This window comes from Ceratotherium simum, chromosome 11 (genome assembly GCF_057802395.1).
Source record: "Ceratotherium simum simum isolate JZ-2026a chromosome 11, ASM5780239v1, whole genome shotgun sequence".
Classification (NCBI taxonomy): Eukaryota; Metazoa; Chordata; class Mammalia; order Perissodactyla; family Rhinocerotidae; genus Ceratotherium; species Ceratotherium simum.
In genome coordinates this window covers 51,930,371-51,953,575 of record NC_141910.1, presented here as the reverse complement: position 1 = coordinate 51,953,575, position 23,205 = coordinate 51,930,371, and the positions used below count along the sequence as shown (strand labels likewise).

The following is a 23,205-nucleotide window of genomic DNA, read 5'->3' as shown; positions in this document are numbered from 1 at the left end:
TCTAAAGTTTTATTATCTTGCACTTTTTTAACATCAGAGAATTTTCCAGTAACTAGGTTTGTGACAAAGAAAACAAAACATGACAATAGCAAAACCAGCTGCAGATGATACGGAGAAGAAAAGTTAGGGAGAAAAAGCGTAGCACAGAGCCACAGGTTGCAGACCCTTTGGGGGCCTAGGCCCCTGTCTGTGAGCAGCTGGACAAGCCCTCCTGACCCAGAGGCCCCGAGCTGGTCATTCAAATCCAGTCCACTTGGTACGAGCCTGATTTGAGGTGAATGTAACAAACATCTCCGGGGGCATCGTGCTTCTGCCTTACAAAATCTTCAGTGCAGCATCTGTTGGTCCTATAGGAACCTTCTAAAGGGATCCATCCAGCTTTTCAAAAGGCAAGGAGAGTCAGATGTTCTCATGACTAAAAGCCTTCTCTGGATGCTGGCATTCTGGCCAGTTCTGAAGAGGACTAGATGATGTTTCACACTTGAAATAGCATAAGCGAAAGCACGTGGTAGAAGGTAAAGTGCTACACAGTATGCAGACGTCAGGGGGAAGCTCTGAAATTGCACGGGTTACTCCAGCTTGGCGGATCATGAAGCTGAAGAGGCATGTTGGATGGGCCAGGACCTAAGGAAGCTGAGAGAAGGCGTTTCCCACTGATGGAGCAGCCAAAGAAATGGGGCAGTGAGAAGGGGACATCTGGGGCTTGGGCTCTGGACACAGTAGGGGTGGCTCTGCTTTGCCTGGGGCCAGCGGCAGGTTGACAACAATGTGACCAGGAAGAATTAGAGCTCAGGTCATTACCTCAAACACATGGGTAAGGTGAAGGCTGAAGGGGCAACATCCCAGTGCCAGCCAAGGAGGCCAGACCCACAGCAACACCCTGGAACAGATCCAGGAGGCTGAGGCTTCATGCCAGCAAGTTTTCTGGCAGGTCCCACACATGGGCCCCTCTCCACTGTCACCCACCCCTGGGTATAACATCAGTTCCACATCACTGTACTGAGTCCCCCCTGGGGAGTCCGGCCCAGAGCAGGCTGGGAAGCCCCAAATCGACTCACTTACATATTTTTAAACCCCATGGGTGCCCCTGGCTGAAGAAGCTGCTTTTCCATCTTGCCTGTGTTGCCAGGTGTAACTAGGTCGCCCCCACCCCCACCCCCGCAACCCCCAAATGCCCTGGGGTGAGGTTGGGCATGGCACAGTTATCTTGGGACTTGGGCTTTTAATAGGCAGCTTAACTGTGACTTGGGTAATTCCAGCCCCAGCGTGAGCCGCTTCTCACCTAATTGTGACCCCAGCAGGGGCTTCCCCACAACCGCCTTGTCCTCTGTTGATTCTGACTGAACCAGATGAAAGACCTGCTAGACAGGGAGCCGTCAAAAATCCAAAAAAACACTTGTAAAGTTTTACACAATTTAATTAATTGTGTTTGCTTGGAGTCTGAGAAGATCTTTTGGATTTGGTTGGGAGACTGACATTTTCTGCTTGTCAAGATCCTAGAACCCATCAGATTTCAGGAATTTTTAGAACCGTAGGAGCCCAGGGATGTAGAGTCTGGCAGGGATTTTGAAGGTAGAAAGTAAGCTCAAAAGCCTTGTCCGGGGCCGGCCTGGTGGCGTAGCTGTTAAGTGCGTGCGCTCTGCTTCGGCAGCCCGAGAGTTCGCAGGTTCGGATCCCAGGCACACATCGGTGCACCGCTTGTCAAGCCATGCTGTGGTGGCGTCCCATATAAAGTAGAGGAAGATGGGCATGGATGTTAGCTCAGGGCCAGTCTTCTTCAGCAAAAAGAGGAGGATTGACATCGCTTGTTAGTTCAGGGCTGATCTTCCTCACACACACACAGAAAAGCCTTGTCCTATCTTCCCACATTTGGGTCCTATCTTCAAGTATGACTTCAGACAAGAAGCTTCCTGTCTCCTGTGCTCTGTACCCATCCTCATGGGGGGAGGTGTTTAAAACAATAGAAAACAGCTGAAAAGCAAAGAATAATCTTTGCGTGATCCTGTTTTCCTTCACTATTTCAGGTTTTAATCGAGTCTCTGGGCAGCTGGGCTCTGTGGCGACACCTCTGGCACAACCCCATGGGTAGGGGTGCTGAGTGGTTCTGGTGCCTCAGGGAATTTCAGTCCCTAAAGGTTTCCCATGTCATTACTTTTATAACAAAGGGAAGACAGCGCATTAGTACCCTGGGCCTGGGCCTGTTGGCAGGGCCGGCAAGAACGAGTCCCAGTGGAAGCCGGTCATGGGAAATGGAGATTGTCCTGAGAGCCGGGGTGGGTCTGAGCCGAGGCCACCCCATTCACTGCTTGGCTGTGTGTGTGGCCGGGAGCTCTACTTGCTTAAGATGCTCTTGGGAGTGGGAATATAGCCTCGAGCTGTGGAAGAGCTCTCTCTCTCTCTCTTTCTCTCTCTCTCTCCAGTGTGAGAATCAAGGACCCAAGACTGGTCTGAGAACATGTAACTGCTTAGGAATTTTTCAGATTTTAGGAAAATTTTCCTAAAGGCCCCACTTCTTGTCTTGTTGTGTCTTTCTTGCCTCATCTCTTACCTTCTGAGTGGAGAAATGTTTCTCTACTCTCGCTGTGCTTCAGAGTCATTTGGTGAGATTAAAAAATATACCGATGTCTGGGCCCCACCCCCAGGGGATTTTGGATTCAACTGGTATGGGATGGGAATCAGGTAGCTATCTTTTCTTTCCTTTCTATCCCCATCCCCAGCTTTATTGAGATATAATCGACACATAACACTGTGTAAGTTTAAGGTGTGCAACCTGTCGATTTGATACATTTATATATTGCAAAATGATTACCACCACAGAGTTAGACGCTAACACGTCTATCGCATAATTACTATTTCTTTTTTGTGTTGAGAACATTTAAGATTTACTCTCTTAGCAACATTCAAGTATATAATACAGATTTATTAGCTATAATCACCATGCTATACATTAGATTCCCAGAATCTGTTAATCTTCTAACTGGAAGTTTGTGCCCTTTGACCAACATCGCCCCCATTTCTCCCACCTACAGCCCCTGGCAACCACCACTCTACTGTCCTTTTCTCTGAATTTGGCTTTTTTAGATTCTACATATAAGTGAAATCATAGAGTATTTGTCTATCTCTGTCTGACTTATTCCACTCAGCATAAGGCCCTCAAGGTCCATCCAAGTTGTTGCAAAGGCAGAATTTCCTTCCTTCTCGTGGCTGAATAGTATCCCATTGTGTGTGTGTGTATAAAGAAGATATACATTCTTTATCCATTTCTTCTCTTTTCTTTTCTCTCTTCTCTTTTTTTTTCTTTTCTCTTCAAGTGATTCTAATGGATGGCCAAATTCCGAAACCACAGTAAAATCAAAGACATTGAAAGTGGTGATGGCTTTGGCCTTGTGGGCTTCTGGCCTTCCAGATCTCCTCACCTAACAGCACTGGGGTGTCCTGGGGTTGGGGATAGAGACTGAGGCCAGGCACTGGAGTCAGAGAGGCTAGACTCAAGTCCAGGCACTGTTGCTTGCTGGTGTGTGGCCTTAGACCCACTTGTTAACCTTGCTGATCTTATCAATCCAGTGTGTGTGTGTGTGTGTGTGTGTGTGTGTGTGTGTGTGTGTTGTGTATGTGGTGGGGGGGATGACAACAATGCCCACCTTAACTGGGCTATTGTGATGATTAATGAGATGGTTCTTGTAAAGTGCTTAGCACAAGGCCATGAGCAGAGGCAGCACTCAACAAATATTGGCCATCATGTTTTTGGGGTCATTGCTTTAGGAGCACCTAGGATCAAGGTCTTGTGCTCCGCTGCCCTTGGAGTTGGAAGAAGAGAGAATGTGCCTTGGAGCTTTGTGAAGCCTGAGACCCACTGTTACCCTGCCCTGGGCTTGTTTCAGAGGGTAGAGCGTGTTTTGCCCTCTCTCCTAGGAAGTTAGGGCTGTTCTCACGGTTTGGGGGCCTGTCATCTCTCCAGTTGCCTTCCTCCTTCTCCTTACTTGACACCTCCCTCACAGCCACCCTCAGCATTTCCCAAACCAACCTCCAACAGGAGAAGAAATCTGGAAGCCCTTCTTCCTACAGGGCTGTTCCCTCCCCTCCACTCCTCCTCTGACTCTCAGCCCGGGGGGCAGAAGGATTTGGAGGATGGCAGAACACTTTCTTGCTGAAAGCATTTGCCTTTCTTTATAACTCAGTTCTGCCGTTGGAAAAGGAAGGGAGAAATGATGAAGGTAAAGTGGGTCATCTTCTGTCCCCTGGTACCGGAGGGAGTAAAATGGAGCCCCAAGAAGGGAAGTTGAGAGGAGGAGCCAACTTCTTAACTGAATATCTGCGATGTTCCTGGTCTGTCATTCTTGACAGCTCATAAGGAAGATATTATTTCCTCCATTTCCCAGTGAGGAAACGAGGCCTCAGAGATGCTTGATAAGCTACCTCCACCAGTACATGGAAATCACTGGGAATCTTGTTCAAGTATGTTCCAATTCAGCAGGTCTGGTGTGGGGCCTGAGATTCAGCATTTCCAACAAGCCCCCAGGTGATGTCAACACTGCTGGTCTGGCAGGGATCACATTGTGGGGGCCAGGCCCCAATTCACAGCTAGAAAGTGGTTAAAGCTTGGATCTGTGCTCAGGTCTGTTTGGCTTCAAATATCCCCTCTAGGATATTTTATGGCTCTAAGACATTTACCTCCCTTTGGGTCAGTCTGAGCCCCTTGAGAGGACCAGTTGAAATCCCATGGTCTCCTGGAACTAGGCTGGCCCCAGAGTTTTGCCCTTAAAAACTTTGGGGCAGGGGGTCTTTAGGTCTGCTTGGTCTGACCTGATCATCAGGGCGTGCTGCTCATGGCTAACCAACCATGGCCTTGGTGGGGACAGGATTTGTGGAAATAAATGAAGAACAGCCAACGAAAAAAGCAAAGACTGTTTATTCAGAGCTTGCTATAGCAAGGGATTCAGCCACGGTCACTTGTGTTTCGGCAGAGACTCAAGGGCAGGCAGAGGAGTGGAAAAGCTTTATAGTGGAAAAAAGGGAAGGCTTGAGCTGTGCCGTGATTGGAGGCTGCCAGCATGGGGAAGATGTAGGCACAGTGTGGACTGCGGCCTGCTGGCAACAGCAGTACCCGTGGTGCTTGTTGAAGTGAGGACCCCTGGGACACCCTCAAGGTCGAGAGCCTCTGCCACAGTCCCAAAGCTCTCAGTGGTTGTTAGGTTCCCAGGCTAGCCCGCACCTGGGAGTCAGCATCCCTAAGCCTGTATTTCCCAAACATGGTTGGTGAAAACAATTGCTTGGGGGAGGGAGCAAGGGAGATGGGGATGGGTGCTTGTTAAAAATTCAGATTCCTAGCCTCAGCTCTAGATCTGTCCCTCCAGCAAGGGGCCTGGGAGCCTGCAAATTCTCGTGCAGCTGAGTGATTCCTAGGATCAGGTGGGTTGGAGAAGCAGTGCTCTGACTGCTGTTCCCAGCGGGGCTCCAGGAGTCCCTTGGGCAGGCGGCAGGGCAGCATCACCGTGTACTCGGGTTGCTCACCAGGTGGGTGTTGCTGAGTCAGGGACCACTGAGGGGGTTCCAGTTTGGTCCTTATTAGTGAGGCTTATTCAGGGTCATTATGGCCTCTCCGTATCCTGTCACCTGGTGTTTCAGGGAAGAAGGCTGTAACATGTGAAGGTTTTGTTTTGTTTTAATCATGGCTTTATAATTACCTCTCTGTGGGTTGACAGCTGTTATTAGCATCACCTTGGGCTCTCCTTGAGAATTTTTATGTCCAGAAAGTGATCCAGTGCCTCTGCGGCTGGTGTCAGAAGCTGTTAACTAAACAATAGCTTTAAAAGGTCACCAGGTTTTGTACACACAGCCAATCCTGTCCCCTTCCAAAGGAGAAAAAAAAAAGCTAGATAAACAATTTTCATGAAGGCAGTTTGCTTCCCAAGGTCTATATTTCCTTGCTGCCTCATCCACTGGTTTTTACCGCTTTGAGGCTCTGACAATGAAGTGTCAGAGCTGTCTCTCGAAGTGTCGTCTGCTCCTGCCGGGGGTTTACCCGGAAGCCCACTTCAGGGGTTTGTGGCAATGAGGAACAAAGATATTTTGGAAAAGACTTTTCTTTCTTTCTTGATGCCAGAGCAATTTTATATGTGCTTGTGTGGGAAGCTTGGGGAGTGGTTGAGGTAAGTAGAGAGGATTATTATTTTTAAAAATTCTGTTGGAAATTTTGTTTTGAGTTTCCATCCAAACTAGTTTAAGAGGAATGGCTAAAATTACAACTGGACTTTGGCTGGATATGAAAAATAATTTCCTATTTGTAAATGTTAGAGAAAACTGAGGTTTTTTTCAAAGAAGGTTATGGTATCTTTTTCTAGGGCTGCCATTCCCCCCGCCTCCCAGTAATCTGAATATTGCTCACAGTAGGTGTTAGAACCAAGGCTGGTCAGGGGCTAGGGGCCCTAGTTCTGCCACTAACTGGCCATGTGTCTTTGGAGCAAGACATTTGACCTCTCTCAGCCTCCTTTTTCTCATTTGTAAAAGGTATTGAAAAAATGCCTGCTTTGTTCCTCTCATAGGATTTTTTAAAGATCAAATAAAACAGTGTAGATAATTGTATTTTGAAAAAGTAGAGCATTATACACATAAAAAAAGAAAAGCATTATAGCCTCATCCCAATAAATCCCACTGTTCAGAAATCACTAAAGTCATTCCCATCATCTGACTGACAGATCACCCACAACTCAACATGCGAATAAACGGGAGATTCTGAAGCTTAATTTGTTTTTTTCCGTTTGGTATGTTTGACATATGTAGTTGTGATTGCAAGCAAAATGTTTTAAAGTCTTTTCACTTTGAAAGACATGGAATCGTTCAAGAAGGAAGTCAATTTTAGCTGGGTTTGACAGCTGTTTTTAACTTTCTTCCAGGATCAAAGCGCAGATCTGGAAGGAGGGGGAAACGGTATTGAGTTCTGTTCTTAATCAGAATCTTAAAGTGCAGAGATGGCAGAGATGAACATTAAAAACAAAAATGGAGGAGGGATTGAATTCAGATCCCCAAGGTGGCTCAAAAGATGGTTTAAGAATGAAGCCATAAGAAACGATGAAATCCAGGCATTTGTGACAACATGGATGGACATTGAGGGTATAATGCAAAGTGAAATATGTCAGAGGGAGAAGGTCAAATACCGTATGATTTCCTTCATTAAGTAGTAGATAATAACAACAATAAACAAACACATAGAGACAGAGATTGGATTGGTGGTTACCAGAGGGGAAGGGGGGAGGGAGGAGGGTGAAAGGGATAATTCGGTACATGTGTGTGGTGATGGGTTGTAATTAGTATTTTGGTGGTGATCATGATGTAATCTATGCAGAAATAGAAGTACAATGATGTACACCTGAAATTTTTACGATGTCATAAACCAATGTTACTGCAATAAACAAAAAATTAAAAAAAAAAAAAAAAAGAATGAAGCCAGGTCACAGGCTGGGGTGATGGAGGTGTCTGGCCTCAGCTCCTGTGTCCTAATTCCAACCATCAACTCTGGGATCGACTCTGGCTCCCCAGGGCGACTGTCACGTTCATCATGTCCCTCCTTCTTTCTCCTCCTCTTCCTTGTTCCTTCTTCCTCTAATTCAGGACCATCAGGTTTGTCTATGGGCATTGCGCATGGGGTTGACTCGTGTGATAGACTTCAAGGGTGTCTGGAATTACAGCATTCAGATCTTGGGCTACTAGATCAGTCGAATTCTATAGTCACCTGACGCAGGACCCACAGACGATCCACAAAGTTACTTTCTGAAGTCCATGAGTGTAATCAAGCCAGCAGTGTCCAGGGGCCTCCATAAAATTGAATTAGAGTGCTGAGTGAATTAACTGTTCACTCCTCTGAGTGTGCAACGCATCTTTAATTACATTTCATAAAAATGTCTGGATGGATTGATGAAACTTTATGTAAACTTCAGGCAGGCACAGGGAGTAAACCACAGTGCAGTATAAAATGTTCTGTTAATATAGGCTCAGAACACATTTACTTTATGGCAGGTCAACAGAATCTTTGATGTGGGGCTACTCAAAAATACATTACCTTTGAAAAGCTTTCCTTTGGAAGATAGAGTGGGTGTTGGCAGCCTGTAAGCAGTCAACCAAATGATCAATTGACAAACGTGTTGACACTTATAATTCACTGCACTGGCTCCCCTGATACATGCAAAATACTGGTTTATTTTAGAAAAAAGAATATATTTGTCAAACTCTCTTTCATTCACATTGTAGGGTTTATGAGGCAAATCTTGTCAAATATAAGCTCTTCACAACGAAAGAAAAGTCTCTTTGGTCTGTCTGCCCTGCATTTTCTATCAACATGGATTATTTTAGGTTCTGAACTGGGTATACGATGTAAGGAGGGAAAATACTTGCTGTTTATAGTAAACAACCACACAGACCCAAGCTGTGGAGGGAAGTTATATTTCATCTTGAAGATTGTATTTATACTTGCAAAAAGCTATCACTTTTCTGCCAGAATATTATATTTGCTTTTTTTCTCCATGAATCCTTTTGATGGAACCAAAATATTGTGTTTTTCCCTTGAGGCAGAACTATTTGCCATGTTAGTATTATGTTGGGTAAGGAGCCAGCTGAGCACCTCCCTTTTTGCAGCTGTGGGGGTCTCTGTGGGTGTGGAGGAGGAGGCCATACACCCCCCAGAAAGGAGTTGGCCCAAATAAGAATTTGGGTATAATATGTACAATATAAATTGATCTCCTGTGGTGGATTCCTGCTGTCTCTATACCCAACATTAATTCTTGATGAGTTGGGTCCATTGGCTTAATTAATTTAAAAAGACAAAACAATACAAAAAAACCTGCCCCCCCTTCTCCTTTGAGCACAGGAAGTGGATTGGGCCCAGTGAGTTCCAAGGCTCTTGGGTGGAGGCAGAGAGGGTGGGTAAGAGTGACATCTGAAAAGCTGTGGCACTGGCTTGCCCCTCATGGCCACCAGCGGTGTGCTCCCTAAGGCAGAGCCAAAGACATGGGTCTGAGGACAGGCCTGGGCTCCGGGGGTGGTGAAATGGAGTTGATGCCACTCAAGTGGACTGTTGTGGTGGATTTAACTTCTTTTGTACAAAGTCTAATTCGCATGTAATTTGGGCTAAGTCTGGTAGTTGGGATGATAGCCAAAAACACATCTTTGACCTGTGCCCACTTGGCACTGCTTTACCTTTGGCCTTTATTGCCTCCTAGACCCTTGGCCTTGGCAATCCCTCCCCCTTTCCCCTGGGAAAGCTGACTTGGGATTCTTGAAGCCTTTGGGTCCTTGGGCAACAGGATGGCTACACCAGCTCGTTGTCCCTGCTGCCTGGGCCTGGAGGCAGCGGGGGCCTCTCATTACACATAGAGATATATGGCAGGAGCCTAGCCCTGTCCTGGCGTGAGTAGGTGCTCAGTAAATGTAGAAGGATGAGGAGGAGTCATGACCTGCTCCATGGCTGATGGCAGGAGGAGTCCTGTATTCTTCCATGGCAGCTGTAGCACGAGAGGGGTGGGTGTTGGCTGCTGCTTTCCAGCCTAGCTTTGGGGAGAGCCTCCTGCCAGGCACACTCATGAAGAACAGCAATGGTTCATTCCAGACTCTTCCAGGGCGTTCTCTCTGATGCTGACCCCCTCCATGATGTAATATGCTGTCTGGCTCCCCACCTCTAGCTCTCATGGCAGAAGCTGGGTGCACTCAGCCCTCACCTACACACTCAAATCATCCCCAAAACGTGTAAGATGAGACCCTTTAAGGGGAGCCTGGGCTGGAGACTCAGCCTCACTCTTCTCCCTGTGGATCTGGCCTGCTTCATATCCTGGTTCCAGTAACTAGACTTTTTATCACTCCTGTGGTAACATCCCCATGTCGTATCCCAGTTTCATCAACTGTGTCCCTGTCCAGTCTCCTTGTAGCTGGGGTTCTGCTTTGTTTCTTCAGACCTCCAGGAAGCCTACCCCTCAACCCTAGCACAGGGTGGGGTCTGCTTTCTGACAGTCCTCTTACTTGCGATCTGGATCTCTCCACACTGCTGGCTTCCTGCATGCTCAGCTCAGTGCCCAGTCTACACAGGGCCCACCCCCTCTTACCCACACTGCTGGCCTAACCGTGTAGGGAGACTGCCCAGATCTATATCAAGCAAGTTTCCTAAACCTGGCTGTTCTCACACACTTACCTCAGCCCTGCCCTGCCTGGGTAGCTGGACTTCCTCCCATTGTTTGCAGCCCAGGCTGTTCCCAGGGTCCATGCCTGTGGCTGGGTGTGGCTCAGCCCCAGAACTGGCCCTGCTGCTGCCTGGGCTCTGCTCCGATGGTTAGTGAGGCTGCACAGCAAATGTGAGCATATAGCTGGCTGTGGACAGACATTTCCCAACAAAGGGGAGGGTAAACTACCCCTCTTTGCAGTTTAATCAACTGTTCCTTGAGTGTCTTTGAAGAGATTATTCCTATTTTAATAACTGGACAAGTCAAAGTGGGATTCATTGACTTGGAGTCACAGCCTATCCCTGGGGAAGGTACCTGTAGTCCCAGGACCCAGTTTAACACGATCTTGAGTCATGATCTATTTCAGCAAGAAAGGACTTGAAGCCTATAATTTTCCTAAACTTAAAAAATCAGCTTTGCAGCAGATCTGGAGGATTGTCCCTTAGCTGTACCCTGTGGGTGAGAATTCTTGTCTTTTGACAACTCACTGAGCCAGCACTGAATCACCCAATTACTGCAAATTCTTTTCTAAATGGAAAGTACGCCACAGCCTCCAGTGGAAAAATTCCAGGATCTGTAGCAAATATCTAGTTCATTGGCAGAAGCAGGTTTTTGGCATGAATGGCTGTTCCTCACTTCAATTTCAACTCCAGCAGAAGTTCTGCAGATGACCTGGGAACAAAGTTGGCTGAGAAGCCCCTGGGGGAGACTGGCATGTGTGTGTGTGTGTGTGTGTGTGTGTGTGTGTGTGTGGACACAGAGAATAGGCTGCTTGTCCCTGCTTGTTTGGGAGGCTTGTTGTACCCACTCAGCCTGCGAGGCATGTGGACGCGTAGGGCAGAGCATTTGAGACACGCCTCTGAGACACGCTTAGGCTGAGAGGCAGCAAGGCTGAGCTGGCAGGCTGGCAGCTTTATGTTTGGGCTTTGGAGCTGAGCTTGGGAAGGAGGAAAGGAAAGAGGGTGGGTGGGGCTGTGTCTTAATTCCACCTCAGTCTTCTTATCCCTGAAACAATTAGCTTCTAAACAAAGCTTGGAACGGGGACTTCAATGCTGTGCCACTATTTGACCTTAAAAGACCACAGCTTTCCAACGATCTGTACAGCTACGCATGCTTCAGGCAGACGGAGTGACGGACTAGTCCTGGGCAATGAGATGTAATGAAAGACAATAGAGTTTGTCTTTCACCTGTTCCGAGTTTTGCTGTGTTCTCTTCCTAGCTATGTGACCTCAGGCAAGACAGCTGCTGGGTGGGGTCTCTGGTTTTCTTAACTGCAAAACCCGAAGAATGCTACCTGCTTCACTCGTTGTGGGGATTAAATGACGTCCCCGGGTAAAACACCAGGCCCATCAAGCATGCGATAAATACATTTTCCCCCTAAATTAAGGCCAGTAATTGAAGGATTAAAGAGTGTCATTGTGGGGTCCAAAGTTACAGTGAACCTTTGAACCCCAAGGCAAAGCAGGATCTGGGACTGAAAATAGTGAATGTTTAGAACGTAGCAGACCCTCTGGGCAGCGCACCTTCCAGGCCTTTCTAGGACACCTCAATAGGAGTTTGGTTGTCCCACCATCTATAGGACAGCCTGATGCTTAGTTGTCACCCTTTGCCTTCCAGGGGTGGCTGGCATCAGTGTTGGCTAGCCTGTCAGGCTGCTTCCTTCTGCTGGGGCTTGTCCTGGGTGCAGCTGGTGGGGGCCTCCCGTTGGAGCCCGTGGCCCAGCACGCAGAGCTCTGGGGGAGATGCATCTCTGCCGCCGCCCTTCAGTTCTGGGGTGCAGCGGCTGCACCACGGATCTGTGTCCTTCTTGGGGCTCTCCTCACTGCTGCTGCTGAGAGAAAGAACAGGTGCAGATCAGACACTCTTCTCCTGTTCCTTCCGGCCCCTCCCCTGCTCTCCACTCTGCCTCTGTCCGTCCCTCCCTGTTTGTCTCAGCCACAGGCCCGGTGGACCCTCAGTGCCAGGCCTCTGTCTTTCTGTATCAGGTTTGACTGCGGGTGCCGTCCTTGTGCGTGCCCACTGTGCTCGGGCACCCTGGGAGCCAATCTCCTGGGGTTTCCGCTGACGGGTTAAGTCCTGTTCTTTCCCATGATGCCCAGGATCCTGCTGATCTGAACAAAGCAACTCCCACAGGAGTTCTGGGAGCCAGGCTTTTATTTTGTTTTTGTTTTTAAAGCACTTCTTGTTTAAAAAAGGGCTACACTTAGCTAGTTGAATTAAAAACACCATCAACAATAACAGCAAAAAAAAAAAAAAAACCCTACTTTGCTCAGCTGCCACCCTTTTCCTGAAAGGAGTAAAATGGAAACTAGTTGGCCCAGGCCAGGCATTTGGCTAGAACAGAGCTTCCCGCTGCTGAGTGATACAGCGAGAGGGGCTGTGAGTGGGGAGGGACACCCCGTGTGCTTTTGGAATACAGAATGGAGGGTGGTCCCAAGCCTGGAGCAGTCTAGGCCAGAAGGGGGACCAGCTCAGAAAGCCATACTGGGTGTGTGCTGGCAGGCTAGCCTCACATTACTACGTGGAGGATGGAGTCTGGCTGCCTGGGCTCAAGGCTCTTCCGCTTACCAGCTGTGTGACCTGTAGCGTGTTAATTAATCTCTCTGGTTCAGTTTCCTTCTTTGTAAAATGAAGAAAATAATAGTATCCATCCCACTGGGCACTCAAAGGTATCAATATTGGGTGAAGCATGTAAAACTCTTAGCGTACCAACTAGCACATGGTAATTGCCCAGTGACCGGTCAGCAGTCACTCTGGCGCTGCTTTGTAGCATGAATGGGAAGTCACACCTGGAAAGACCCTAGAAACAACCCTGTCATACTATAGGTGGGCACCTGAAGATCGGAGTCTCTCCATCAATTGCCCCAGGGCCAGGACTGGACCCAGCTTCCCACATACACAGACTGGGAGCGCTTCTCTCTGCCCATGACAACATGTTCTTGACTATTCCATGAGCTATATTACACAGCGTGCTCAGCTTTGTGTGGTTAGGCTTACATGGACGTCAAACCAATGGAAGACAAGTTTGAGTTTGGATTTTAACAAGATCAAGGTGACAGGAATAAGGGCTGAAGTGGAACGGGCACTAAGACTGCCATACATACATGATTTTCAGGCAGTGAGGAACTCACTGTGTTCCTTAAAGCCTGACTCATCTGTGTCGGCCTCCAGGCCCATCACAGGTCCCTGCAGGACCCAGTGTGATTTGTGAGCCACAGCTCCCACCTTACTTACTTCCTCTCCCTGTGCACCTTTTGGAGCAGTGGAAGGCATATACAGGATGCACTTCATCCACGACCTTTTGCTGCTCCCCAGCTGGAGTGGCTGGCAGGAATGGGAGGGGCATGTCCAGAGGACAGGCTGTGGTATGCAGCGTCAGCAGAGGCTGACACTGAGGTCTGACAAATGATTTGGTCGTAGAACTGTGTCTTCCTCAACCCCAACCGGCTTCCACATCTGCCTGAGGCTCAGGCTAGGAGGTTGGTTTTCCTGGTTGCCACAATGTGGCTGTGGTTCTACTGGTTCCCAGAACTGCTGGGGAGGCAGGCTGCCTAGGCAGCCTGATCCAGGAAACGAGATGAGGGTTGCAGAGAGCTCCTGCCTGGACGGCCCAGTTCAGGCAAAGACTACAAGTGCCACATATGGGGGACAAAGTCTGGACCCTCTTGATGCTCACAGCGCCCCAGCATGCTGAGACCTAGAGACACACACCTCCACAGGGGATTCAACACATAAGTAGCAGTTGAAGCTCAGCAACTGAGCTTCCTGGGTCAGCCTGCAAGGACTGTTCCCAGTCCCCTGGGCTCCAAGACCGGGAGGATATAAACATCATCATTTTTTCTATAAAAGGGGCTCGTGCCTAGCACGGGATGACCAGGAGGGCGTCAACGCTGGATGCAGGCCAGTTCATTCTGCAAGCCTGCCTCGGCTGCAAGATATAATGGGTGTGGTTGTGTCCCTGCAAGTCCCTGCCTGGGGAAACAGTGTGTCCGGAGCAGTTTCTGGCTCTCTGGCACTGGCTTGTTGGCTTGTTGCGTGACCTTGGAGCAAATGCTTGGTGCTCTTACAGCTGGTGTGCTTCTGCTCCCAGACGCCGACATTACAGGGTTGGGTAGCGGGTTGAAGGGGCTAGGGAATGAGGATTTTCCCATCACGTTCTCACAGTTTCAATTTGGAATGGCTTAGAGGTGTGGTCTTACCAGAAGACAGGGGAACGGGTGCGAGTCATTATGTGACCTTCCACGCGACCTTGGGAAGGCTCCTGTTCATGCATTGTCCTCTCTCTTTTAAGCTACAAGTAATTCTCCACCTCCCCCCATGTCTCCAAGTGTTGAGATTCAGGACATAAAACAACGTTTTAGGCTGCTGTATTCCGAGGAGAAGCCTGAGAGAAGGGCATTATTTTCTTCTTGAACAATTTTATGTTATTTTATTATTGCTCCTGCTGTTTTTAAATGTTAGTGTTTTTAATTAATGCCATTTTATTGTCCCTATTCTCTCAAGCTCTCCTCCTGAAGGGCACAGTTTTAGAAATCTAATAACTGAATAGGTGGCCAGTGTGAGGAATAATGCATTAACATTTATAGAGGTTCTCAGATGAAAGGTGCTGTATAGGAGGCTCATTTTAGATTTAAGAAAAGAGCAATGTTACCTTAAGATTCTTGCAAAAATAATATTTCATTTCTTTCAAGTGGCTGGGGAAGTTTATATAACATAATAAGGCACAACCTTCCTGAGATAGCATCTTTATTTAAAATTGACTGCCGAGTACTTTGTAAAAAATTACCATTTATGCCGTGACAGGTTGTGAAGTCTGTAACACGCACCACTCTGGCAGAAATTAACTGCTGATTCACGCAATTGTGGGCAGTGCAAAGATAGCAAGGACTGGGGCTGGTTGAACTTTGTGTGATCTGATATCAAGACATATTGATGAGTTCCTCTCTAATAGGCCTCAGATTTACATTTTTTCCCCATGCCACCATTCTGGAAAAGACGCATTTCCCCATGTATTCTATAAAATAACCACTTGAGCATACGAGTCCTTCTTTCAATGCTCAGGCGATGGCTATACTTTGACTCATGGCCCATTGCAGCCTCATGCGCAGGCCTGTCAGCATGGCTGGGCCAATGACATGCAAGTCAGTGCCTCTCATGAAAGAGATACACTTGGAACTCACTCTGCCAAGGGGAAGGGTGGAAGCCCTTCTGCCTGGATTCTGGTGCTCAGCGCTCATGAAGAGTCTTGTTCTTCCTCTACACACCTCTGAAGAGGGAGGTGGAGATGAGGCTGGATTGGAGAAGTGGGGGCAGGTCCTTGGGGGAATGAGGAAGCCAGTCATTTATATTCCACACCTCCAGGACCGGCCATTCTTAAGGCGTGTCCCCTGGGTGTCCCCCAGGCCCTTTCAGGGGGGTCCATGAGGTCCAAACTATCTTCATTATAGTACTAAGGTGTTACTTCCCTTTTTCACTCATTCTTTCATGAATGTAGAGTGGAGTTTTCCAGTCTACATGATGTATGAGATCCCAACAGATTGACTGCAGAACCAGATCTGAAAATTCAGCTGTCTTTCTGTGAAGCCACACACTAAAGAGATTTGCAAAAATAAAAGACAGTGCCACTCTTTTCATTAGATTTTGTTGTGGAAAATATAGTTACATTTCATAAGAATGTATTATTTATGTTAACATATAATGGGGTCCTTTTTGTTTTTTTAAATTAATAAGTATTTCAAACATTTCTTAATTTTAATTTATAATATAGTAAAAAGCGATAGATACCAGCCACATATGCAAAGGCTCTTTTGGGTTCTTGAGGACCTTAGGACTCTCCTTACCTGCTCTGGCCATGCTGGGATTCACAAGCATTGCTGGTGGCACCCAGGACAGGCAGGTGCAGGCGGACGCCCGGCCGGCGGTCAGAAGCTGTCCTTCTGACGAAGGGCTGAGGATTGAGGGCACACAGAGCCGTTCCCCGCTGTGAGTCCGCCCTCGGTTGTGGCCCTGAGCTGCTCCTCCAGCGTCCTGTGGGGGTCCCGCACGAGCCTCCAGCTTCAGGTGGCAGTGATGGTGGGCTGAGTGGGTGGGCTGTTGAGAATGGCGATTTAGCTTCGAACAGAGAGGAGGTAGCCGGGCAGAATATGGAACATGTATTCCTAGGCGCTTTGGCTGTGGTTGCCCAACTATCTTCAGAATCTTTTGTTTCCTTGAGCTCCTGGCTGTGGGACGCTGGGGGAGATAGGGAGGGGCCAGAGGCAGGGGAACTTGCTTCTGTGCGCTGGGTAGGGGGGCTGGAGACCTTGTGCTGAGCAGGTGGGCTCACCAGGGGAGGGCTGGGCAGCTTGTGCTGGGGTGGTGGGGAAGCTCCTTTCTTCACTGTTGGGGGACTTAGCACCCTGGGGCTTGCCAGAGGGCTGAGTGGTGGGCTGGGGGAGCCATGCACGGAGGGCATACTTGGCTGGGCAGGTCCGTGACAGGAGGGCAGGCTTGGGTGACTCTTGTCTGCTCGGGGTGTCCAGTGTGCCCTTGTGGGAGAGGCCTTCTTGACCACTGGGGGGCTTCTCTCTTGGCTCTGTCTTAGAGCCTCGGGAGAACGTGGCCCTCGAATTGGTCTGGCCAGGCTGGGTTCCGAGGTCCTGGTCTGCCCAGATGTGTGGCTAGAGTGGTGCCAGGAGACTGCCTTCTGGGGATGCTTGGAGAGGCTTGCGGCCCTGTCCGCTCGTGCCTGACTCTGAGCCCTGCTGCCCTCCACCTCTGGGTTTTGGCCGGTTGCTGGTGGGCGGTTCAGGTCCAAGGTGAGCTTTCTGGTATTCCAGCCACTCCTGCTGCTCCCTGGCCCTGCGCTGCGGGGCCCGGTGAGGGTGGCAGTGCTCTTGCTGGGAAGCAGGTGAGTGGGGTCCATAGAAGCTCTGAGCTTTGAGGAAGCCCACGTTCTCCGGGCAGGGCCGGGCTTTCCCAGCCCTGGCACGTGGGTTCCTTCAAGGGAGGACCTTGCCAGATTGCTGCTTTCTGGGGGCTCCAGAGAGGTGAATGATTTGTCCATGAGGATTTCCAGAGGTGGTGGAGGGAGATGCTCTGGGCCCTCCTCATTTTCACAATTGAGGTCCTCACTCTTGGATGCTTCTGCTGTGAGCAGAGGGGGGAAGACAGGACCTAAGGGTCTCCAGCCTGGGCCCACCTTGAGAGAGTCTCTGCCTGCTGCTGGAGAAATTTGGGGCTTTGGATACAAAGGAGCAAGCCCCCTGTAAATGGGAAATCTGGGAGGCATGATGGGGACCCCCCACTTCCTGAGGCAGGAGTTCAGCCCGGAGTCCTTGGAATCCCCAAGTGTCCTCAGACTGTCAGTGGCACTGAAAGTTTCAATGAGTTTCTTGACTGATGTTCTGGTGGCATGGCCCCTGAAGTTCCAGTCCTCAGCCCCGGGAGCCTCACTGGCCCTCTCACCTGATGGGATGGCATTTGGAAGCCCCTCAGCTTTTCCCTGCCAGGGCTGTTCACTTTCAGGGCGGGGACTGCATTTCTGCAAAATGCTCTTGTCTTGACTTGGCAAAATGCTGAAGTTCTTGGTGAGGGATGCCTTCAGCTTGCTGATGGTGTTGCTCGGGGTGACCCTGTAGTTGTTGTGGGGCCTCCCAGCTGCTGCTCTGGGGTGCAGAGCCTGCCCCTTGCTCTGCCCCTGCCGTCGTGCAGCCAGGGCGTAAAACGCCTCCAGCCTCTGGCTGAGGTCTCTCTGGACCCTCCGCAGCTCCTGGAGGGTGGGGTCTTCCATGTGGCTCTTCAGACACCCCTCTGACTGAGACCTCCTCTGCCTCTCTGGGGCCCTCCTGCTGCCACTGACAGTGCTAGGTCTCGGTGGGACTGCTGTCCTCCTCTCTTCCTCCTCAGCCCAGTCTTGGTGCCCTGAGGGCACAGGGACAAACTTGATCCTTTCGCTGATGGCTTCCTTCATCTTCAGAATCATTTCCTGGGCCTGGGGGCTCCTCAGTAGCTGAAATGTGCTTTCCTGGCCAGAAGGTGAAGACCTCGGCCTTAGGTGAGAAGTGTCTTCCTCCTCCTCTGGGCTGCTGTCCTCACCTTCGCTGAGGGATGGCGTGTCCATCAACCTGGAGCCTTTAGGGGGGTATACTTCCACGGAGTTCTCAGTCCCAAGGCAATCACGCAGAGTGCTTTTGCCCCTCCCGAAGGGCCTGGAAGTGGTATTTTCAGTGCTGGAGGGGTGTGGGCTCCCTGCTCCACCCTGTGCTGCTGGCTGAACCTTTGCCGTAGGAGGCCTTGAGAGTGGGCAGTCCTGGGGTCTGTCTGGACCCATTTGGAAAGGACTTTGCTGCCGGGCATGTCCCAATAGCCTGGCCTCCACTGTGGGTGAAATCACTGGCTTCCATTCTGCAGGCTCCGGCCCTAAGTCCCAGCTGGCTTGCTTGCCCAGCTTGTCTGCCAGCTGCACGGACTCATTGTCAGCACCAATGCCACTGTCCTCAGAGCACAAGGGTAGACCCTGCGCTCCAGGGTCCGTGTGGTCGCTTGCCAAGCTCTCCAATTGCCCCAGAGCCCTTAGGAGGCGTTCATCCACACCCCTCTTTATGCTCAGCTTGTGTCCCAAGTGGCTTGCGGTGCTGTGGAGGTAGCTGCCGGAGCCCTCCAGGACGCCGCTGGTGAGCGAGGCCACTGTGCCGCGGAGCACCTGCAGCTTACTGACTGTGTACTGCAGAAGCTGTTGCAGGAGGTCCGGCTGCTCCTGGGGCTCCCCTTTCTTCAATGGCCAAGCCAGATCCTCCCTAACTTCCTGGAGGAGCACTTCTCCATCCTTGGAGATCTCCCCTAGGAGCTGGTTAACCTCATCAAAGCAGTGCAGCAGGAAGCTGACCATGGGCTGCAGCAGCTCCTGGGTCTGGGTGGCCCGATGGGTGACGCACAGAATTGCTTCGTATTTGGAGAGGCAGGAGTGCAGATAGGCGTAAGCATGCTGGTGGGCCTTTACCAGGGGCTCAGGGAAGTCTATTTTGTCTTCAGACCTAGGAGCAGGAAAGATGGTTTGGCAGCAATGGCCCTGTTTGCCTGACCTATGGCATTTTGGCTTCCTTTCCCATTTGGAGGTTTCTTGGGAATTACTTTCTTCACTCTCTTCCCCAGAAAAGTCTGCCCCTTGTGACCTGTGGGTCTGTGTCTTGAATGGAATGTCCTTAGCCATGTGGCTGTGCAATTTGTTCAGCTGGGATGGGGAGGTTTCGGTTTCTGGGATCAGTCCTTCCACATCTTTCCTTTTGCCTGCAGTGGGATCTCTCGTGAGCTGACAAAGACCTTTAGCCCTGGTTTGAGTCCATCTGGAACTTGGCTGCTCCTCTGCCGGCCTCTGTCCCTGGGACAAGCCCCTCCCAGAGTCAGAGCAGGTAGAGATTTGAGCTAGCAAAGGGATGGAGCATCTTTCACTGCCCCCCTGACATCCTGGCAAAATTGCTTTCGGCTTTTTAAAAAACTGGATGCCACTCTTAGCAACGCTGTTAACAATTTCACTGTGGGAAGGTGTACACCCCATGATTTCACCTTGTAGTCATCTCCCACCCACAAGTGTCACAACCTTCAGAAAGTAATATTTGAAATAGGAGCAAAAGTCAGTCTTACTAGTCCATCCAGGCAGTTTCCAAGCCAGAATCCTTTGAAGTCCCTGGTGCAGTGGCCTAAACTCAGAGCCAGCTTTCTTCACTGCCTTGGCTTCCCCGTGTGGAGGTAACGGTGCCTGTCGTCCTATTGTGGTCCCAAGTTTTGAACCCTCTGCTGTTAGTGACCAGCAGGGCAATTCGAAAAGACCTCAGTCTCGTGGATTACGGGCCTGCGTTTTGCCCGTGTCCTAACAGATGTGGATGGCAAGTGGAACTTTAAGCCTATTAGGTTAATCACGCCCTAGCCAGTCAGCACTCCCAGTGTGTTCTAATCTAGAACTCCTCAGCATTTACTATCTTGGGAAGTGGATTATTTTTGCACGTGCTCGTGCTTTTAATTCTGTTCAGACGCCTGCCATATGCAACCTAGAGAAATGAGCCATAATTGCAAAAGGCTCTGGAAGAGACACATTTGTGGAGGAGAAGCAAGGGCTTGCCGATTACAGATCCTGGCAGAGAAACGACCTTCACAGTTTAATAAGGGCAAACCAGCGAGTGTGCTCCAACCTGCTATTATCAAGAAGACCCCAAAACACACAATAGAAGGAAATTGAAGCAATACGTTCTGGTTTGTGTGGCTTATAGAAACACCACAGTTCTAGTGCTAGAGAGCTTCTTTAAATAAGACAGTGAATAAAGCAGGCAAGGTGGCTTTCCTCTGTATTAGAAAAGTGGGTTAGATAGCAGGGAAGCCATCCTCCATGGTTTGGAGGAGGAAAGCAGAAAAACTCATGGCCGTATGAGCTCAAGTGGGTCGCTGCGGACCACAGGGGCTCAGGGAGGCGGTGCTCCTACAGGAAGCAGCTCCTTGTTGGAACTTTCTCATAGGAAGATAAGCTAACACTGGGCAGTGGAGAGCCATTTGGTCATGAGTAGAACTCAAGGGAAATTTTTATTTTTGTTTTTAAGCACAGCTTCTATTCAACCCGAGCATTGTGCTCTTGCCCATGGCTAAGGGTAGCAGCCGCCCATTTTTAAATTCCTTTTGAACCTTATTTGCTGTCAGTAAAGTCTAGAGCAAGGGCTTGGCGTAGGGAGACTTGAGTTTCAGTCCTGAATCCTTCTCCTCTTAGGTACCTGGAGGGTCTTCCACAAGTTATTTAACTTCCCTGAGGCAGAGCTCGTCTTTGAAATGGGGATAATGGTACCTACTTCATGGAGCTGTTGTATGGATTAAGTCATTTAATGCTTGTTAAATGTTTGGGGCAGAGCCTGGAGAGTGGTAGGTACTCAAAAAAAAAAAAAAAAAAACCCAAGAAATTCTTTATTACTTTTCTCCTGGCATCTAGGGCACTTATAATAATAAGAGCCATAAGAAAATTCATTGCTTTGTCAGGGACAAAGCCCCAATCCTTTCCTGAATTGTCTGGAAATAATTGCCAGCTAGTGGACTTGGAGCCCCCTGCATCCGGGTCTTTGGCTGTTCTGTGTCTGTGTCCTTTGCCCAGTACACTGCCTCCTCAGGATATTTCTAAGGCCTTATTGTGTCGTTTCTCCGCTCTTAAACACCCAACAATTCCCACCTACCGCAGGGGGAGGGACGGCTTTTATTTAACTGTTCCCATTTTTTGACACTTAGCTTGTTGCCAATTTTTAAGTTTCCTAATAGAAAAAATATTTCGTTGAGCATCTCCTGAAGTGGCTGAGATTGGAGTTGATATTCTGGCTTTATAGTTTTCATTTTCTCTTTGTGCCCCGCATAACCAATGAAAATAACACTGTGGTTTTCAGGACGGTTTCAGCAATGGAAGGAAGTTAGAGACACCTCCTGTGCCGTGAGCTAGCTGGAGACTGGCTACTGGGGCTGTGTGCAGAGCCTGATGCCAGTCACAGCCTTATGCCCCAGAGTGCATAATTAATAAAGTTCTCCGGTCTGTTTATTTGAAGTAGAACTCATGGGAAACACAAAGCTGACTCAGTGCCTGGGGGCGAGCTGTGTTGGGCCTCAAGAAGTTGTTTCATTTGTCACAGCACCGAGCTGGCTCAGTAAACAAGCACGGCGTGTGGGGAGACTCTTCTCTCTTCCATTTAACAGAGTGGAAAGCTCATCTGAAGGGCTCTTTATGTAAATTCTTCTCCTCTCGGGATTTGGGCCCCTGCTCAAATCATCTTGTGAAAACCTTTGATCTAAGTGGCTAAAATTATTTCCAAACCAATGATCAAAATAAAAGTATTTGCCGGGAGGATCAGCTGTCAGGTAGCTCTGTGCCTTGTAGACTGCTTTTCTTGACTATTCCTAATAATTTAGGAAGCTCTTTATTCATTGTCACTCATTTTTCATTAAGACTAACTAGTTTTTCTTTCTTTTCCGACTAGTATTGCTGCAAATGAAAAAAAAATCCAACTAAATTACTCTGAGTGGGAATGGAAAATGATCTAACTACTTTGTAAAATTGTTTGACAGTTAAACATACACCCACCTTATGCCACATCAATTCCACTCCTAAGAATTATCCAAGAGTATTGAATGCATAGGTCCACAAAAGGAACGGGCTCAAGAATATCCGTGTTGGCTTTATTCATAATAGCCTCAAATCAGAAATAATCCAGATGTTTGTCCATAGGGAAATAAATAAATTTGTCATAATTGTCTGATGGAATACTACCTAGCAGTAAAAGGAACAAACTATTGAAACATGTAACAACATAAATTTAAAAATTATTATGCTGAGTGAAAGAAGCTAGACATAAAAAAGAGCACACATTGAATGATTTCGTTTATGTGAAGTTCAGGAATGTGCAAAACTAATTTATAATAGAACTCAGAAAAGTGGTTACCTCTGTGGAGAATTATTAACTGGACGTGGGCATGAGGGAATTTCTTAAGGTAATGGGAATGTTCTATATCTTGAACTGGGGAGTGGTTACATGGGTATATACATAGGTAAAAATACCTTGAGTTGGACACTTCAGTTGTGCATTTTACTCTATGTATGCTAACACACACACACACACCCCTAAGTAAAATGCAGTATTGTATGCTTTACTTTGTGCCTAAGAGAGTCTCAGTTATAATGCTCTTGGTCTTGGAAAAGGGTCCTGAATTAGTTGTCTATTATCAGATAACAAATTACCTCCAAATTTAGCAGCTTAAAACAGCAACCATTATCTCATTATGAAACATTATGTGTTTCTGTGGGTCAGGAATTTGGGAGCAGCTCACTGGGTAGTTCTGGCTAAGGGTCTCTCATGGAGATTGCAGTCAAGACATCAGCCAGGGTTCCAGTCATCTGAAGGCTTGACTGGGGCTGGTTGATTTTTTTTTTTTTGAGGAAGATTGGCCCTGGGCTAACATCTGTTGCCAATCTTCCCCTTTTTTTCTCTTTTCTCTCCAAAGCCCCAAG

The 23,205-nt window shown here is 48.6% G+C and overlaps 1 protein-coding gene across 1 annotated transcript; it reads right to left on the bottom strand.

The window, feature by feature from the left end:
- Positions 1 to 11,849: 11,849 nt before the first annotated feature.
- Positions 11,850 to 19,737, bottom strand: PCARE (photoreceptor cilium actin regulator). Its single transcript, XM_004418595.3, has 2 exons — positions 16,043 to 19,737; positions 11,850 to 12,030 (listed from the first exon to the last, which is right to left on the bottom strand). The coding sequence occupies exons 1-2, from the start codon at positions 19,735 to 19,737 to the stop codon at positions 11,850 to 11,852; spliced, it is 3,876 nt and encodes a 1,291-aa protein (XP_004418652.2).
- Positions 19,738 to 23,205: the final 3,468 nt, after the last annotated feature.

Excerpts from the sequence above, each read along its gene's own strand:
- PCARE (XM_004418595.3), bottom strand. The coding sequence starts at position 19,737 with ATGGGGTGTACACCTTCCCACAGTGAAATTGTTAACAGCGTTGCTAAG. Across the intron at positions 12,031-16,042 it reads TCCCAGCATGGCCAGAGCAG|CAGCAGTGAGGAGAGCCCCA; the intron begins GTAAGGAGAGTC and ends TTCTCTCAGCAG.